Raw genomic sequence first — 16,039 nt, forward strand, 5'->3', positions numbered from 1 at the left:
CCACAAGCACTGCAGGGACTTCAGAGTGGGGCTACTATAAACAAGAAGAGAAGAAACCAGTGTGAAGTGGATAGAAACTGCTTGAATGCTCAGTTTCTTGAAACTCTCAGGAATGATTTGGTTCTCTTTTGACTTCTCAGAGCCACATATACAAGCACCAAATCAACACTGGAAACAGCAATGAAAAGAACCATTAACACTGACTAGAGAAGAAGGCAGCCGATGAATACTGGAAAACAGTAATGAAACAGCTAATGTTTATAATTGCTCTGAGCAGAAGCAAAAAAAGGAAAAAATGATTAAATAAGGAGAAAGAACTGACTTTGTGTGAAGCAGCATAAAAGATCTGATGATTAAACCTCCCGTACAGAGTGAAGATTTGGAGTAAGTTAAATTTACCCCTAACCAGCTGGAACAGTTAAGATTCTGTGATGATAATGGTCAGTGAAGACAGAATGAAGCAGCAAAGCTGGCAAACACATTGATTGAGTCAGTGACCTTTTATAAAAATCTGAAGAACAACATGGTTATTGCTCACAGAGGGTTTGGGAAGCCTCCAAACAACACTGGAGTAGAAATGTCAAGTAGCCAACTAAGAAAGCACAGTTCAAGAGAGACCTTAACATGACAGTGAAGGCAAAGCCACTGAATCTCCTAGGAGCTCAGGTGAAGAGTCACAGGAGAGCTAACTGTGAAGTTGTAAGAGCTTTCATGTCAGCAAAATGGCACAAAGATTCAACAGCCAGGAGAAGTACAAAACATGTGATTCTATTCCCTGTGCTTTTCTCTTTCCTTCGTCAAGTACTCCAAAGTCAAGTCTATAAGGATGTGAACTCAGAAACTTACTCACCTCAGTTATCTCTTTGATTAACTTCTGAAGGGCAAGATTCTCTTCTTTGGTATTTTTAGTTATTGAAGCTTCGTATTCTACCTCTAACCGACTTGCTTCCTGAGAACAGAATAAGGAAAGAGTGGACAAGGAAGAGCTGCTCCCCTCTTCATCAGCACTGTCATGCTGGCAAACCCCAGTGCTTCAAGTACATAACTGTTCACATTTATTCAATTTCTTCTTTGCTAAAACCAAGAGGAGAAAGAGTAGCAACTCGTTTTTACAGACAGTTAAGCTGTCAATTCCCAGACAATTTGACCACTAGAAACGAAGTTTGAGGCAAAACTGCATTGGTGCAAACCCCTTAAGACAATCAAAATGTCCCAGCTCTCCTGCCATTGCCTGCACCTGGATGGACCCCACAGGTGCCAAATATACAAGCTATCTTGGTGATGTTCCTGATTTTTCCACATAGTTCACATCCTAACTGTTCCTCCTCTTGAGAAAGCCACACCTCTCTCTCCTAAGGCTAGAGAACAAATTACTCAAACCAAGGAGACACTGGGCTTCTTCCCAGATAAAGGTAACACATACTAGCATCTCCACAGTGTCGTTAAGTGCTTTCATGGTCTTCTCTTTCTCTTCATTTTGCTTCTGAGACTGTACAAGCAAGGCTGAGAGCTCCATCACCCTGAGAAGAGAAGGTCCACATGCCATTCCAAAAGCACTGCACACCACATGTTAAAAAGATAAGCAGCTCCCAAAAGCACAGCAGAAAAGGTTCAGCCCAGAAAATACAGCAAAGACAGCCTTAATCTCTACGTGCTAACATGCTGTGCATTGCAGAAGGGCACTACTCAGCCCAAAGGGCTCTGCACTCAGTCTTCCAAGGAAACATCAGTACAGAGGTGCTATATTGCTGACAGCCTGTGCAAATTCCCATATCCTTGAGCACAGCCATGGACAGCAAAAGAGCTTTATACTACTCTGAGTGTCTCAATAAGAATCAGTATTAGCAATTACAGTACAATAAACAATCTTTCCTCCAGTCTTCCAGCTCAGAAGAGCTTCCACCAACCTTTAACAACAGACAGAAATGAGATTATACAAATATGTAACAAATGGACGTGTTCTGAACATGAACACAACCTATCTGTGAATCAGCAGTCATGAAAGATGACGTTGGAACTAAATCAAAGTTTAAGATATATTAACCTATCTTGAAGCTCTTTCTTCTCCAGGTCCCCATTGACTTGTAAGCACATCACTTCCAAAGCCTTCTGGTTTATTTCCTTTTCCACTTGCTGCTGTGCTGTGCTGTCCCCTTTCCCACAAATGAAGCTCTCGCCTTCCCTATGCTCTGGCTGGTCACTTGTCCATGCTGCTGCTTGCTGTGCAGCAAGTACAGGCCTACCCAAAGTGACAGACTCCCAGAGCTGTAAGCCAGAGTTCAACCGGAAGCAGCTTACAAGTATGGATCCAGAGAGTCTCATTTGTTCTGCCTTCAGCTCTGACAAATCCCTGGGGAAGAATAAAGAAAAAGCTAATGTTCACAGTATAATTTTTAGCAGTCAAAACACTTTTCAAGTACAAATTCAGGCAACAGATTGTACCGTTGTTAGGGACAAATCATACGCTAATCTCAGAAGGTCAGATGAATATATCTATAGAGTTGTGGAATTAGTTTATCTTCTCCTCAGAATAAATGCACGGCATAGTCAGAAGGCTTCAAGAACTTCAAATCACTCTTATAAATTGCTGTTCTTGTTGTATCTTATTAACATACTCTAATTATCATTAACATATGTATGGAATTTTACTAAGATCTATAGATTTTATAAGCAGCAGCTCACCATTAACTGACTTATTAGCATCACCAATTGGACTGCTAAGAGGTTTATGAAGGTATGCATATAATAAATGCTTCAGGAAGGTACTATGAAAATAATCATTGAAACACAGAATCACAGAGGTTGGAAGGGACCTCAAGAGATCCTTGAGTCCAACAGCCCCGCTAAAGCAGGTACCCTACAATAGGTCACACAGGTGGCAACAGGTCCAAAGCCGGCTTTATGGAATTACAGCAAGTTATCAAAGGAGAAACTGTATTATTAGCTGTAACTCAAGGAAAATAAGGTGCCAAAAGCAGGTGTGAAAAGAAGAGAATCCACATTTTGCTCTCCAGGACACTGCTCTTCATTTCTCCTCACCTGTCAGTGGCAGTCTTCATTTCCAGGAAATGACGGCGAAAAGTCAGCACCTGACGCCACAGGCTCAACAGACGGTTATGTTCACCCCTTAAGTAGCTGTCATAAAACTGAACACACAGAGACAAAAAGGAACAGCAATTCAGCCTTCCCCGTCACTGTACAATTCTTCTAGACCTGAGTGTACAGCCATCATCATTAAAACACCTCTAACAACTCCAACAGAGGCATCAAGGACTGAAGAGGCACCGCACAAACATCCTCAGTAAACCTGCTACCTGAATTCAAAGATGCTCTCACCCCTCCTGCTGCAGTGGCTATCAACAAAGTGCACTGATCAGAATTCCTTATCTTGTTCTGCAGACACCTCTAACATTCTTGGCGAAGGAAGAACAAAAACAAGCCCCTCCATTTGCTTGCCATAGGCTACTGGTAAGGGATGCCTGCCTTGATCCTCTCTTACCTACTCCGAGCCCAAAAAACACACAGACCTCTCTGCTCTTCATTGCTGACATTTAAGAAGTGTAAAAAAACAAAACAGCAATAAAAATAAAGGAGAGTCCACATGTGACTGGCCTACAGTGTACAGCAGTAGCAAGCACTTGTCTTTAAGACTCTGCAGCATCGTTGCAGCCGGTGAGCATCTTCCATCACCACCTCTGCTGACACCCCTCCTCCCCACACCTGCATTCTGATACCTACAACCATGTTCTCATTTGAGTCTGGCACTACCCTGACATTCCTATAGCCCATCCTTACCTCACGCTCACTGCGCCATTCACTCTCCTTCAATTCCAGCTCTTCTCGGGCCCTCATCCAATCTGCTGTCAGTTTTCCAACATCTTCTTTAAGGGCTAAATTCACTTCATTTGCTTTATTGAGGTGTTCCCGAAGGAGGGTATTCACTTCTGCCAGATTCTCACACCTTGGAAAGGGAGAAATAGAATTGAGCTGACCTAATGACTGCTACAGGTGGCACCCTGGTGATTTTCCATTTCCCTCAAACAATTACTTTCTTTTCAAGGAGACAGCAGTATTGCTTTCTAGGAATAACAAAGATGCCTCCACTATGGCAAACTCATTTGTTTTTTCTTGTGTTAAAGCCTTCATTTCCATCTACAGTATCAGACTCCCCTTTCCCACAAATGAAGCTCTTGCCTTCCCTATGCTCCTGGTCACTTGTCTGCTTCACTGCCATGACAAGATCCTGCTGAACTCACCACTGTCCTGATTGCCTTCATACCACTGTTATCTCTGCTTTCACATCCTTTCCCTTGCAATATTGTTCCTACTTCTGTCTCTGTTCTTGCCCAATACATTAAGACCTGCAGGAAAACCCCCACTTTGTTGATCCAGCAAACTGCACACCACAAAACTAAGGCCATACGTGTGTGTGCAAAACAGCTTTAAGTGAAGCTCTGAATTAAAAACTGAACTTATATTCAGTTACCAAAGTGCGGTGCATCTGCAGCCCACAAGAAGGCTTTTGACCATGCTCGTTGTAATGAGCGTGAAGCACTGCAGGCCAATTAATGTGGGGCCACAGCCTGGTGTCTCCCTCAGGAAATATTTCATGAACAAAACTGGAAGAATCGCTGCCCAGTGAACAAGCACAGAGCTCAGTTTTTGGACAGGAGTTGTGCTCCCTCCACCTTACATTACAACTTAGGCAACACAGCACACATATATTTTATACCACACAAAATATCTCTGGGGCTGCAGGAGAAAGAAAAGCACAGAGGAATATGACAGAAGATTCCTGTGGTGCCAAATGCTCTTCAGATAAAACAAAACTCCAAACCAAATAGGAAAACACCTGCTCTATGAAATCTTTAGGATGTTATGGTTTGATTCCCAATGTAAAGCAGAGCTTTGCTGCACAGCTCACCTACTGAACCACTGAAAAATTTAGGCTGTAGAGGGACCTTTGGAGGTCATATAACCAACCCTCACTCCAGAGGTACAAGACTGTGGACCTTTTTTCTTTCAAACCAGCCTGCCCAGCTGCTTCCCTTGAGGAGATTAGGTAGAACTTGAGAGGTTTTCTCTCACTTCCATGAAGATCCATGACACCATCCATGACTGATCTTTCCTTTTACCTTTGCTGCTCTTCCTCCAACTGGAGGAGTGCTTTCTCCAGGCCGTGGTCTTCAGTGGTTTCCCATCTGTCCGACAGGCATCCCTTAAGAAAGGAAAGGTTTAATAAAATTCTTGTGTTCCCTTCACTGCTGTTATCATCCACAGCTTTCCCCTTCATTTGTATCTTAGGAGCTCACGGCTTCTTCCAGGCATTACAGCATCACAACTACAGGGAGGAAGGGAGGTGTAGAGTACTTCCCCATGTCAGTAGCTCTCCTTAGTTTCCCACACTCACAGCTGGGTATCTTCAGCTCATAACTAAGAGTGCTCACTTAAGACTTGAAGCTTGGGAATACATAGTCTCCTACTCTTTGTTTCCTGGGTTTACTTTAGCCATGAAGTAGAAAGCCCTCTCCTGAGGCCCAGCACAAATGTTACTCCAGCAACAAAGCACCCCTTCACAAAGTTAACATCCTTCTCGATAAGATTTTCTGGACTGGCATTTCTGGGACTAAAGGATGCTCTATGAACGGCTACTGGACAAAACACTGAAAGGCATAATAGCGAAGCACTTCTTTAAATACTCACAGCAGGAAAACAAGGTTTTCACTGCTTTGAGGAGCCCTTAATCTGAGTTAACAAATGCCACATACCTGCACACTCACCCCTCCTGCTTCAAGTCGCTGCTCCAGCTCACGACACCAGCTCCGACACTGCAGCAGCTGAGATGGATACAGAGTATTAGGATGAGGGAAATGAAGCTTCTGATAGACTCAGCTCCTCCTGCATCAGCTCTTCCCTAAGCCTTTACATACAGCTCCCAGTACTTTTCACAGCACTACTGACACAAAGAGAAGTCATTATCATATATGGAAGCTTCTCTTTATCTAATACTAAAGAAAGTGAGAAAGGGTTTAATGTTCTGCATAGTTCTAACTGCTCATCTTGAGACATGCAGAATGATGAGAGAGACAGATGCCATGCCAGGCCAACTACATCTGTCAGACTAAAGGCTACTCTGTTCAAACCTCAGCAATCCATGCTAAATCCTGAAAGAGACCCAACACCAAAATGAATGACAAATCCCTCTTAAATCATGTTTCATTACGAACTTGGAAGAGAAAACTTACCAATGGCTCAGTATGCCTCAGTAACAGTAAGCTTACTGTGAACCATAGAATTATTTGAGTTGGAAGGGATCTTTAAAGGTCATCTCATCAACCCCCCCTGCAATGAACAGGGACACCTACTGCTAGGTCAGGCTGCTCAGAGACCCAGCCAGCCTGACCTTGAATATTTCCAGGGAGGGGACACCCATCACATCTCTGGACAACCTGTGCCAGCATCTCACCACTCTAAAAAAGTTCTTCCTTACATCCAGTCTGAATCTCCCCCCTTTTAGTTTGAAACCATTTCCCATATCCCATCACAACAAACCCTGCTGAAGAGTCTGTCCTCTTATCTTACAGAACGGTCTCCCCAGAGCTCCAGCTCTCAGCCTGTACTTGTAGGGAGGTGTTTGTCCCTCAGTTCATTGTTGTGGCCCCCCTCTGGATGTGAACCAACAGGTCTATGTCTGTCCTGTGCTGAGGGCTCCACCTGTGGACGCAGTGCTCCAGGTGAGGTGTCACAGTGCAGCACAGAGGTGCAGGATTCCCTCCCACACCCCACTGTTTGGACACATCCAGGATACAGTTTCTTGCAACGCAGACAATTAAGATGCAAACAGCAAAACAAAAGGGAGGGGAAAGCTCTTGTATGTTGAGAATGGCTCAGCCGGAGGGACTCAGGGCAGCCAGGTCAGTGCACAGCTGATGGCTGGGACATACAGCAGCGCTTCGGGAGTACTAAAGTAAGTGGAAAATCAGCTGGCAGAGCCTGAACGGTAACGGGCGGGATTCTGCCGGGGCCTGCAGAAGGAAACGTGTCTTTGCCATCTCTGCTATTGCCGCCTGTGCTCCAGCACCTCACACGTCAAACCACGCAGCCGGTAACTCAGCCACACTCCGGTCTCTGAGCGCCCGAGCAGCTCCTCATTTACAGAAAGGCCGCACCGCCTCCTGCGCTCCAACGGCACAACTGCTGCCGCTTCGTCCCCGAACCGAACCTTCCAAAGGGCAGAAAGTTCCGCAGCCCCCATGACCGCCGTTATTTCCCCTCGATTCACTCAGGCCCCGCGCTGCCCGCACAGCTCCCCCCTTCCGGCCGCGCCCAGACGGGACGGGCCTGGTCGGGCGGCTCCCGAGGCCTGTGCTCCGTGCTCCGAGCACCGCGTTGTGCCGCGCCTTGTCCCGCCCTCCCCTCACCTTCTCCTGTAGCTCCCGCACCGACACCGCCGGCTCCTGCCGCGCCTCCCCCGCTCCGTGCCGCCGCCAGGCCTGGCCCCGCGCCGCCTCCCTGGCCGCCATGCCCCGCTCTCGGCCCCGCCCCGCCCGCTGAGCCCCGCGGCGATAGGACGGCGGGTGTGCGGCGGGAAGCGCGCCGTGCCCGACACAGGGGCTGCCACCGGGTACAGCGCTGTGTGTGCTGAGACCGAGAGTCGTGTACGGTGGAAGCTGAATGTGAGGGAGGTGAATTCAGCTATGGCGGATTAAACATCAGATGGGCAGATCCACAGGAGCGCAGAGCTCTGACAGCGCTCACATCGCAGCACCGTGTTGGTGACAGGCGGGAGCCCCAGGGGCCAAGCTCCAGGAATAGCAGTTTGGCCAGAAGAATCTGGTTGAAATCACACAGGGGACAGGAATAACGGGTGGTGCCTCCTGAGAGCTGAAGGAGACCTGGGGCTTTGCTCAGAGCAGCTCACAGTAGCTCTGTCCCCATTGGCCCACCAGGGAAGTTCCCGCAGAGCTGCTCAGCATCTCCAGCTTCACACTCCTCCTGCTCCCATGTCCTGGTTGTGAGACTGATTCACCCCAGTTTGGTTCATTCTTTTACTTGTGACTGGCAGTATCAGTTGGTGTTCAATAAAAATGGAAAGTTACATTCATCTCAGATGTGTAAATACTGGGTGAGCATTTGACCAATTGTGCTGTTAGTCTGATTTACCATGAGACAAGGCCTATGGAGTCACACTGTCTCACCTTCTGCCCTTTCCTGTCCATCTGCCCAATCGTTTCTGTATCTGTGAATCTCAACCAAGTTTGATGGAACAGGAGAGATCTTAAAGATACAGAACTCTTACCGGTGTTGTGAAAACTGGAGTACCCCAAAAGTGACGCCTCCTAGATAGGTTTCCATGCAAACCACAACAGATACAACACGTACAGTAACACTGACAGAGCCAAACAGAGTGTTTGGGTGCCGGCTTTTCTACATGGAGGAATGTGATTCCATCCCTTTGCTCCATGTGCGACTCCATGTCAGATGCCATCCTATCAGGCTCTCCCTCTGCTGCCATCTGCCATATAACAGCAGAAAGGAACAGCGTGTGGGTGGGAAGGTTCAGTTTCTACTGCCATTCCTCCAACACCTGCCTCTGTCATCATGGGCCAACAGCATACAGTAGGAGGCATCACTTTCAGAGCATCCCTCATAGAATAAGAGCATGAACTCAGCACTTGGCTGTTTCTGTGGGCAGAACCAACACAGCACACCTGTCTGCCTGCAGGAAGGTGGATAATGTGGGTGGGAGGAAGGGACAGCATGGCTGAGGGTTATGGGGACAGCACGAAGGAACTGTTGGGGAAGGGGCCTGTTGGAAGTAACTCGTGGAAAAGCTGCTTTGTTTTGATAGGAAACATCAAACTGACTGCAGAGAAATGGCAATTAGGCCAAAATTGAGAGGGTGGGGTTTTTGTTCTCCCTCATTTGTGACATCTGTGCGGTCACTAAGCTGTTCTGCCCTTTGGTTCCTCCACTGGAATATGGTAAAGCATTCTAAGCGTGTCATATGGAAAGGGCTGCAGGTTGTTATTTATGAAAGTAATTTCATGTCAGAGTGGAAAATGCCGCAGCACGTCCAATTCAAGCTAAAATCGAGGCTGTTGTATCTATCCCCTTTATTCTTGCTTCAGGAATAAGTGACTGGGAGGGGAGGGCTGGGCTCAGCACAGCGCTGGATGAGAGAAGGGTCCCATTAATCCCCGTTCACTCCAGCCCAGTGCCTCATTTCCCCAAGGCTCATTCAGAACAACAACAGCTCATTTTTTTGTACTGCATGAAAGACACTCTCGCTCCGTGCTCCCCGGAGTACAGCTGACAGCAGCAGATACCCTTCCCACGTCAGCAGCTCCGGTTCCCTCCTCCCATCCTTCCCCTGTCTGTGGGCAGGGAGCTCTCCTACATTCGGGTTCACAAAAGCTCCGTCCCGGCTGCGCCCCGGCTCAGAGCAGCCCGAGCCGTGCTGCTGGCAGGAGCGGGGCCGCCTGCAGGGAGCAGTGCCTGCACAGCCTTCTCCTGCAGCTGGGTTACGCGGGTTTGTTCAAAGCGTAGCAATAAAAACACCAACATGCGATGACTGCGGGCACGGCGGTGCTGCGTTATACCAAATTCATCGCCTGCCTCGTTAGCTGAGTCGCTGGAGGGCAAAGCGAAGCCGCAGCTCCAGCAATAAGGAGCAGGACGGGGTTACGCACCGAGGCTTTCATGTGCGCGTTCCCGTGGGCCGCAGGACGGGTCCCGGCTGTCCGTCTCGCAGTTTGTCCCATTTAAACGTGAAGTTGATGGAAGGCGAAAGGAGAGGTTGTGCCGCCGCTCCAAAACGCGTCCTCTGGAGCCCTGAGCCCGCGGAGCTGTTTCACATGAGGCAGGGAATGAGTCATGCTCATGAAAAGGGCAAAGAAGATTTTTTTTTAAAGAAATATATCGCAGTTAAATTAGTTTAGACAGCATGACATCAGAGAGTAATTAAATCGGTTTGTTGGAATTCCGTTTCCAATTCCTGAGCTCAGGTTTGTAAAAGATTTCTGAGCACCTGCAGGTCTCTGTGTGTGAAATATTTTCACTGGAAAGGATTCAAAACGTTAAAAAAAAAAAAACCAGCCCTTTTAACACAGAGGCAGCATTACGCCATTCTTCCTTCTCGGAAAAAAAACCCCTCCGATTTAAACAGGGCTCCTTCAACTTTTCAGTCAGTTTTACAGAAGAAAACGAGGTGGTAAACTTTCTCTTTTCAAGAACGAGCCCTTTACAGCCACGAACTGAAGTCAGGGGAGAGCGCGTCTGAGAGCAGGAGCATTTCCACTATGGGACTGGATACGAGCACTGAACAACCAGATTTGCAATGTTTTAATCTCGATCGAAAACCACTTTTGCTGACTTTGGTTTTTAATTTCTTTCATGTTTTCTTCTGCCAAACTGGAGGAACCTTCCCTGATTTTTTCTTTAGCGGCATTCAGAGGAAGACCAGAGGATGAAAATCCTGCATTTTCTCACTTTACTGCTTTGGCATTTGACTTGGCTGTCTCTGGATCTAGTTCCTGGAGCACTGAGCAATTCTGAGGCAGGCCAGAGTAATCCGGGGTCTAAAACAGATTTGTTAAAAGCAGAAGGAAAGGAGAGGACTCCCTCAGCACGGGCAGGCACGCCACGGGCTGCGAACCATGGATTTAGCACCGGGACCTCGAAGGCAAGGACTAAAAGCAATGCTGCTCAGCCTGGAGCTCTGCTGGCCAAGAACGACGAATCACAGAGGGTTCTTTCAAGAGCAGCTGCCTCAGAGGCAAAGGTAGGACATCTCCCGAGCAGACCTTCTGGAGTAAGGACGGTGACTCCAAAGGTCCCAAATCTTAGCAGCAAGACGGCTTTGAAAAAACCCAGCACGAGCAGTGCTGATAGCAGCGCTTTCAAAACGAAAAAGACTAAAGAGCCTGTCACCCAAAGGGAAGCTAAGGAAGCTTTCAGACAGCCCCCTATAACGCCACATGAATACATGCTCTCTTTGTACAGGACTCTCTCAGACGCAGAAAGAAAAGGTGTTAATGGAAGTGTAAAACTGGAGGCTGGACTTGCCAATACAATAACCAGTTTTATAGACAAAGGACAAGGTAAGAGGGGAGCTCACGTGTGTGTGGACAGAGGGACATCTGAGCACGAGCATTACTAGAACATAACTGTATGTTGTTAAAGGCAGAAAGCTCTTTCTAATGAGAATGAAATTGTAGGTTTTGTCCTTATCTTGGCAGATTCCTCTAGAGGCAGAAATAGATGGTAGCATGGCAGCCAAGCAAAACATTAGAATATTTCAGGTGCATATTTCTGAAAATCCATTAGTCCTTGAGGGTTTAGTTGTTCAGAAACTTTCACGTTTTGATCTTATGCTATTTCAGTAGGAAGATCCTGGATACTGTTGCTTGATTTTATTGCTAAGTGTGTCTGAAAACACATTCTCTGCTGAGAAAGGGGCTGTTCTGCGGAAAAACACACGTTTCAGTGTTGGAGGTCACCCCAGTTTGTTCAAGGATGAGCTGGGAGGAACTACAATGTAGACCCAGGAGTCATTATAGAGTGGCGCTGGTGTACCTGTATGAGCTTGAATCTCATGCTTTCAGACACTACCAGCCTTCTAACCACAGAAGCTCACAGCTAAACATGGGCTAATGAGTGTAAATAACTTCTGGGACTCCCTAATTTGCGGTTCAGTGTTATGGTTCCAAATTTATTGGAAATTTGGCCTAGTGTCTGCTCTCACACAACACATAACCAAAGAAAGATGTTCACCTTGCCGTCCCAGTGGGAGGCTTATCTCCATGTTGCTTCTGGTGACGTTAATGAGAGCTTTGGTCATGGAATTAAGGAAGCAACACAGGCCACAGCTAATTACATAATAGTGATTGAAGACTCAGCCAGGACTGGGTTTGTTTGCTGTTTAATCAAGAATAGTTTGGCTTTCGGGATGGGATGGCACGCAGCTGAGCAGTGCTGTGTTCAGATCCTTGACTGACCACTGGAAGGCGCTGTTATTGAAACATGGATAAAATGTTGGTTTGGGCATATTCCTCATTAGTGCCGCTCGCAGGTTTAACCAGGCAAAGACAGAGTCAGGTTAAAGGGAGGTCTGTTGTTCTGCCCAGTATGGAAAAGTTGTGAACTCTGCGGAGCAGAGTTAATGAGGCAATTATCTTTGTGTTCCTGGGGGATGCTGGTTTTAAAGGACTAATGACTATTGTATTGTCTAAGGGTAATGTTGGAGCCAGCATGAGGCCTGGGCACCACTGAATACCCATTTCAGTAACGTAAGTGGTATGTAAGTGGTGAATAGGCCCTGTGAGCCCTCAGACCTTATAAATGACGGTTTTCCAATTGGCTAAGGGCTACTTTGAAGCTAGAAAATGCCCACTGGTGAAAGAACTGACATTTCTAAAGGGCAAGCTCAGGAACTCCTTTCCCAATGAGTCACTGAATTCTTCCAGGTCCCCGCTCAGAGCCCATCCCTCAGACAAAAATTGTCCTTTCTGTTTAGTGGGCTAACTGAGGTAAATCCTGGTCTTACGGGGGAACTGCAGGAACATTGTAGAGAACTGACAAAGCAGCATTGCTCTGTGCTTCATTTAAAAATGCGTGTGCTTTTTTTAGATGAGCGAGTGCCAACCATAAGGAAACAAAAATACATTTTTGACATCAGTGCATTAGAAAAAGACGGCCTGCTGGGAGCAGAGCTTCGGATACTGAGGAAAAAGCCTTCTGATGCTTGGAAGTCTCATTCTTCTGGAAAGACTTCCCAAGTGAAATTGTTTAGTTGCTCTACCAACAGACAAGCAGCGACGCTCCTGGACTCTCGTATTGTCAGCATCACAGATACACCAAAATGGGAAGTGTTTGACATCTGGAAGCTTTTTAGGAACTTTAAAAACTTGGTCAACTTGTGTTTCGAACTGGAGACTTTTGACAGGGGGAGAGCGGTTGATCTCAGGACTGTGGGATTTAACAGAACGGGAAGACAGGTCAACGAAAAGGCTCTCTTCTTGGTGTTTGGGAGGACAAAAAAAAGGGACTTGTTTTTCAATGAAATCAAAGCTAGATCCGGCCAAGATGACAAAACCGTGTATGAGTACTTGTTCAATCAGAGGCGGAAGAGAAGAGCTCCTCTAGCAACACGGCAAGGGAAGAGGCCCAGTAAGAACCTGAAGGCAAGGTGTAGCAGAAAAGCCCTCCATGTGAATTTTAAAGACATGGGCTGGGATGACTGGATAATAGCACCCTTAGAATACGAAGCATATCACTGTGAAGGTCTTTGTGAGTTCCCCCTCCGATCCCACCTGGAGCCCACCAATCATGCAGTTATCCAAACTTTAATGAACTCAATGGACCCCGAATCGACGCCTCCTACTTGCTGTGTTCCAACCAGGCTGAGTCCTATCAGCATTCTTTTCATTGACTCTGCAAACAATGTGGTCTACAAGCAGTATGAGGACATGGTGGTGGAGTCGTGTGGCTGCAGGTAGCAGAACAGTTGCTCATGTGAATATGCTATGAAAGATAATATGACGCACTGAACATAACCTCTCCTGAAACAAGGTTAACTTAATTTCTTACCTCTAGGGTATGTTTACAAGGATGTAGCACCAAATCCAGCCATTCTGTATGTTTTTCCACCATCTCTCCACTTTGGGCATATTTCAATTGCATTTGGACACTGTCACAGAGCCCAGTATAAAGCCACGTGTTGGCAACACAAGACTGGCTCTACCTAAAGTCTGCGACAGGGAAGATTTGACCTCCATGCCTCTAAATCACCTGCTTTTTACCCTAGAGGCAGTGTGTAAAAATGGTATTGGTGAGCTGCGACCTGTCTGATCCTTTGAACAACATTCTTGAGACTGAATCTATGTCTGAGTCCCATGTGCATTGTCCATTATGAGCTGTAAGGAAATAGTCCTGATGTCTAGAAGAGAGGGTTGTGTTCTGGCACGCTCCCATCTTGGTGTAAATAGTTGTACTGTAATATGGTTTCTTTCTGATTAGCTCTCAAAACTATGCATATGAAAAAAAAGGAGTAATTAAATGTAATGTGTTGATATAGTTTTAAGTTGTACATGGAGATGGGTGACGCAGGAGGCGTTCCTTTCCATGTATGCTTTCCTCCAAGCTACGTATCTTTCCTAAGTATCCACCTTTCCATTATTGTGTAGCAAGATATATTACTCTGTATAAGGTCCAAGTTGTTCTCAAATGCTCCTAGTAAAAGTGCTCAGTTATGGCATAAGATGTAATAAATTATTGACACAATGCTACATTGTGTCTCGCTGTCTAACCCTGCATAATTGTAATGCTATTAAGAATTCGTTTTAGCATTTTTGTACAATAAATATGAATGAAAGGGACTTTTCAATGCGACAGAATTCTGGAGGCATGCATAGCATGTTCATGTGTTTCACTTGCCTCTAACTGCTGACTGGAACTGTTGGAAGAAAGATCTGAAAGCACGCTGTGTTTTAATCGGGTGTGGAATGGCATTATCACTTGATGTACCTGGGGCTAGAAAGAATTATGCAGCTGATTGCAAAAGAACTGTTATCTTTTTATTCCAGGCTCCAACAGCTGTGTGTTCGCTTATCTCCTGTATCTATTCCAGGCATGGAACGTAAATTTTTTTCTGGGATTTCTTTTTTGTGATTCCACCTACATAACCATACTGACATCTCAATGTAGATGGATCAGGCAGGATGTGGGAACCATTGGAAATGACTGACATAGCTTAGCAATAGTTCAGTTACTAATGCTGAGGTCTTTGCTTCACCACAGTGTAAACCAGCAAGCCACACAATTTCCTGGGTCTGAATTCTGCTTGCACAGCATCACTGCCAGGGATGTTGTCAGGAGGTGAATATGGCCCCAACGTCCTCCTGCACTGACCCCAGACTGAGCCTGTTTGAACTCACACTGATGGAAAGTGGTCCTAAGCACCTGCTCGATGGCCACAGAGAAGTGCTGGCCAAAATGTCCTAGTGGCTGTAGCCCCACTGCAGGCACATGGGCTCCCTGGGCAGGCAGACCTGCCACGTGCCACAGCCTACAGTGGGGTGATACTAAGAAACACTGCAGAAAGCTTTCATTTGTGTGATGTCTTTGCAATAGCTCAGCACAGTGATTTCTGCCTGCACAACTGGGTATAACTTGGCCCAAGCCATGAAATAATGCAAAGTGGGGTGGGTCAGAATACTTGACAGCAGTAGGGTGACTAGACAGCAGGTTATTAACACACACTCAGCACTTGAAGCTACCCCATCACACACACCTGAGACACTCTGATGCTCCATGGGTGTGGACTGTGGCTCAGAGCTGTACCCAGGAATCCTGTCTGCCTCTGGGCTCCAGGTGGGCTCTCCACAGGTCCTGCTCCTCCCAGCTAAGGCCACTGCCAGGAACACAGCCAGGACTGCAGCAGCTGACCACAGCTCTGCTGCCAACTGCCTTTGGGCTTTCCGTGCAGCTTTCAAACCAAGGCGTTATGAATCCTAAGCTTTAGTACAAGCTTCTATCTAGATGGATGTTGCCATTGTTACACTAGGAGAGAAAGCGTTCTCCTGCCAGCCCGGAATCAAGAGAGTGTTCTGGACTCCCTTTTGCCCATTCTGCTCCAGCATTTCTTTTCTTCCTCCCAGCTGCCTTCTAGCTGGTTTGCATGCAGCACCTCAGGCTCCTTTCCCCCATGCCGACCCCTGCTGTGCCCTGCAGACGTTGGGTGACTATGAAGAAGGGCAGTCTCCTACCCAGTGCACTGCTCCCATGCATGCGCCTGTTTGCAAGCACCCAGCGGAGCCTCTGCTCTCACATGTGCCAGACACAGCCATGATGCTCCAGTCACAGCACCAGTGCATCACTCCCCTGGAGGGAACATTCAGAGAAGCGGTAATTGGAGTTTAAATCAGTATCTAAGTAAAAAAGAATGCCAGGATTCTGTGATCATCCCAAACCAAACAGAGAAAAATTAAAAAAAGCTCTGATGTATAAAGGTCTAAAAAAGTGCTGGTTCTTAAAGCTC

The 16,039-nt window shown here is 46.7% G+C and overlaps 2 protein-coding genes across 4 annotated transcripts in view; one reads left to right on the forward strand and one right to left on the reverse strand.

The window, feature by feature from the left end:
* The window catches only part of LOC146757741 (uncharacterized), a 31,464-nt gene extending 23,901 nt beyond the window's left edge, over nucleotides 1-7,563 (reverse strand). The window contains exons 1-8 of one of the 3 annotated variants that reach the window (XR_014935879.1): nucleotides 7,422-7,562; nucleotides 5,769-5,837; nucleotides 5,136-5,218; nucleotides 3,796-3,961; nucleotides 3,040-3,146; nucleotides 2,045-2,350; nucleotides 1,424-1,520; nucleotides 851-949 (exon numbers count right to left, since the gene is read on the reverse strand). Coding sequence is in view for 2 of the 3 variants with exons in the window: in XM_085519938.1 (XP_085376064.1) it covers nucleotides 851-949; nucleotides 1,424-1,520; nucleotides 2,045-2,350; nucleotides 3,040-3,146; nucleotides 3,796-3,961; nucleotides 5,136-5,218; nucleotides 5,769-5,837; nucleotides 7,422-7,523 (1,029 nt within the window). In the remaining variant the exon portion in view is untranslated. Of the gene's footprint in view, nucleotides 1-850; nucleotides 950-1,423; nucleotides 1,521-2,044; nucleotides 2,351-3,039; nucleotides 3,147-3,795; nucleotides 3,962-5,135; nucleotides 5,219-5,768; nucleotides 5,838-7,421 lie in introns of all 3 variants that reach the window. The other 2 variants (XM_085519938.1, XM_085519939.1) reach the window with 2 other exon arrangements.
* Nucleotides 7,564-10,130: 2,567 nt separating this feature from the next.
* LOC107322835 (growth/differentiation factor 5) lies at nucleotides 10,131-14,378 on the forward strand. Its single transcript, XM_015881340.3, has 2 exons — nucleotides 10,131-11,102; nucleotides 12,631-14,378. The coding sequence occupies exons 1-2, from the start codon at nucleotides 10,469-10,471 to the stop codon at nucleotides 13,497-13,499; spliced, it is 1,503 nt and encodes a 500-aa protein (XP_015736826.2). The 5' UTR covers nucleotides 10,131-10,468; the 3' UTR covers nucleotides 13,500-14,378.
* Nucleotides 14,379-16,039: the final 1,661 nt, after the last annotated feature.

Source organism: Coturnix japonica, chromosome 19 (assembly GCF_054131305.1).
Source record: "Coturnix japonica strain WE chromosome 19, WE-NBRP24, whole genome shotgun sequence".
Classification (NCBI taxonomy): Eukaryota; Metazoa; Chordata; class Aves; order Galliformes; family Phasianidae; genus Coturnix; species Coturnix japonica.